At 43.2% G+C, this 2,566-nt stretch overlaps 1 protein-coding gene across 1 annotated transcript in view; it reads left to right on the top strand.

Moving 5' to 3' along the window:
* Window positions 1-2,250, top strand: part of stxbp4 (syntaxin binding protein 4) — a 24,552-nt gene extending 22,302 nt beyond the window's left edge. The window contains exons 13-15 of the mRNA XM_031843926.1: window positions 548-644; window positions 1,101-1,219; window positions 2,089-2,250. Coding sequence (XP_031699786.1) covers window positions 548-644; window positions 1,101-1,219; window positions 2,089-2,250 — 378 coding nt within the window. The remainder of the gene's footprint in view (window positions 1-547; window positions 645-1,100; window positions 1,220-2,088) is intronic.
* The last annotated feature ends 316 nt before the right edge of the window (window positions 2,251-2,566 follow it).

Here is a 2,566-nt window from a genome sequence, read left to right as displayed (position 1 = left end):
CTGAGTCTATCTGAGTCTACCTGAGACTATCTGAGTCTACCTGAGACTATCTGAGTCTATCTGCAGCAATCATGGAGGACAGGAGAGGAGAAATAACCTGGAGCAATCAAACCCCTTCACTGTTTGCATACTTTATTGTATGTTAGATATGAAACTGTTTAGTCATTAATCTACACACAATCACCCATGAGGACATGTCGAGTATTTAACAGTCAGATTTCACTATTCTACCAAATATAAAATATATAATATATAATTAAAAACAACAAGCTCTAGAGGTCAGATTCTGCCCCTATTGTCCACTATAAACAACATGGATCTCCTGGTGATTGTGATCTTTCTCCTTTATGATCTGAAGATGTTCTTCAACTCATGAACTCATTTCACAGCCTCTCAAACGTGGGTTATTAGTGACAGCAGGCATGATCAATGTTTGTGAAAGGGGCGTCACCACTCTATGTATTGATCTGTGTGTGTGTGTGTGTGTGTGTGTGCGTGTGTGTGTGTGTGTGTGTGCGTGTGTGTGTGTGTGTGTGTGTGTCTGTAGGCTCTGGATCTGCTCGCTCTGAAGCCGTCGGAGGCTCAGCGACAGGCGCTCCGGTCCAGACTACGAGCTGATCCAGCAGGGACGGTGGCCTTCACAGGTAGGACTCTGACTGTTTATTGTGTTATATCATGTTCTCATGTGTAGCAGGGTTGATGACACTGGTCCAGTGTCGAGTGACTTTAAACATCTTTTAGATAAAACCAAGATACTCTTTCTGTACTCAAACACAACAAAGAGACAACGCTCCTCTCTTCTTCTCTCCCCCTGTTGGTCACATGAGATCAGTTTATCTCTGTGTTCTCTGCGTGATGTTGTCAGACTCTTCTAGAAGTAATAATAAGAACATTACCAGTTTAGTGTCTCACTGCACCGATTACAGAAGATGTTAATGACAAATACAGGTTCAAAGGTTCCTCTTTAATAAAGTAACTTCAGTTATATTTATTATTGACGTTCAACCCTCTAACCACAGTGTTTGTGATGAGCAGTGTGTGTTTGTGACACTAGAAGCCCTGTGAATGTGTGTGTGTGTGTGTGTGTTGTGTGTTTGCAGACTTTGAGAGCCACATCAGGGAGCTGTTCAAGCCTCAGCTGGAGGAGCTGGCCGTCACCCAGCCGAGGTTCATGTCCAGCGACCTGTCCGGCTTGTTGGAGTCCCCCACCGAGCCGCGGGTAGGAAGTCTCTGCACCACAGAGACCAGCTGGTCCTACAAACACAGAACAGAGTTTAGGGAGCATGTCTTCATAGATATTCAAAGCAGAAGATGACATTTCTGTAATATCATTTACTATAAAGTGTCAACGTTAAACGGCAGCTTGTTGTTGTTATTATGAACGTTCCTAACGTTGTCACATGGTCAGTAATAATTAAAGATAAACTTTATATATATATCCTCTTTGCCTACATTCATCTTTACACATCAGCATTTTACAAAGTCAGTCAAATATGATACGGTTGAAGTCATTTTTCCTGTAAAAACATTTAATAATGTTAATGTTGATTTGTTAGTAATAATTATAACTTTAATGTATTAGAATAAGAAACATTGTGAGGCCATTCTTGTCTATTTTCACTGTTTCTACAAACGTTCATCTTCTGCATGTCAGGGTACAGATACCATGTTAATGAATACATACTTATTATCATTATTATTACCACTTAAACCACAAATAATACACATGAAGTCATTCTTAAATGGGCTCGGTGATCAACAATGAGGTTGTGGATTCAGTAAGAAGCAGATTAAGTAGATGAGAGTGTATCTACATGCAGCACGCGGCAGGAAGTGACATCACGGGTCTCATGTTTTGGTGATCAGCTGGTACGCTGATCTGAGCTGATCGGACGCAGACGCTCCGACATCGAACCTGCTGTCGCCCAAAGCTCCCAATCAGCCGGCTGTAAAGATCTCGTCCTCTGCCGCACAGCAATAATCAATAACAATCAATCACAGCTGTACAGGCTCTTATTCTGAAAAACAAAACCACTCAGTCATTGACATGTGAAAACACGAGGTCATCGGTCTGTTCTCTGTGTGCAGCCGTCAGCGTCAGACTCGGAGGACCTGGAAGAGATGGAGAGGCTGAGGAAGGAGCACATTGAGGCTCTGAGGGAGATCAAGAGGCTGCAGGTAAACAACAACAACAACAACAACAACAACAACAACACACCAGGGCCCCGTTCTTCGTACGTGGCTAACTGAGTTAGCCGGATACTTGTCAGGATAAGATGACGTAGATCAGGCTTTTCGGTTCCACGAAGCAAGTTTGGCAAAATCACCATGGCAACACATCCATTAGCTTGAAGCTGCTCCAGCGCAGGCTAACTGAAGGTAGCTGGATAAGCTGCCACTCCCCCGGAAAACATGGCAGCTCCTGTCATATATGGTAGTCTAATGCGCTTGCGCATATACCGGGGGTTATATGGGAGTTCCAGAAATGCATGTAAAGTGAGACACACGGTGATCCATTAAAGCAGCTGAGCAAACTAAGAAGCCTCTATTGCATTAATGTACAGCT

The sequence above is a fragment of the Anarrhichthys ocellatus genome, unplaced genomic scaffold (assembly GCF_004355925.1).
Source record: "Anarrhichthys ocellatus isolate YVR2014 unplaced genomic scaffold, GSC_Weel_1.0 scaffold4, whole genome shotgun sequence".
NCBI lineage: Eukaryota > Metazoa > Chordata > Actinopteri > Perciformes > Anarhichadidae > Anarrhichthys > Anarrhichthys ocellatus.
Note: the sequence above shows the minus strand (reverse complement) of the source record. Positions and strands in the feature narration are given on the sequence as shown.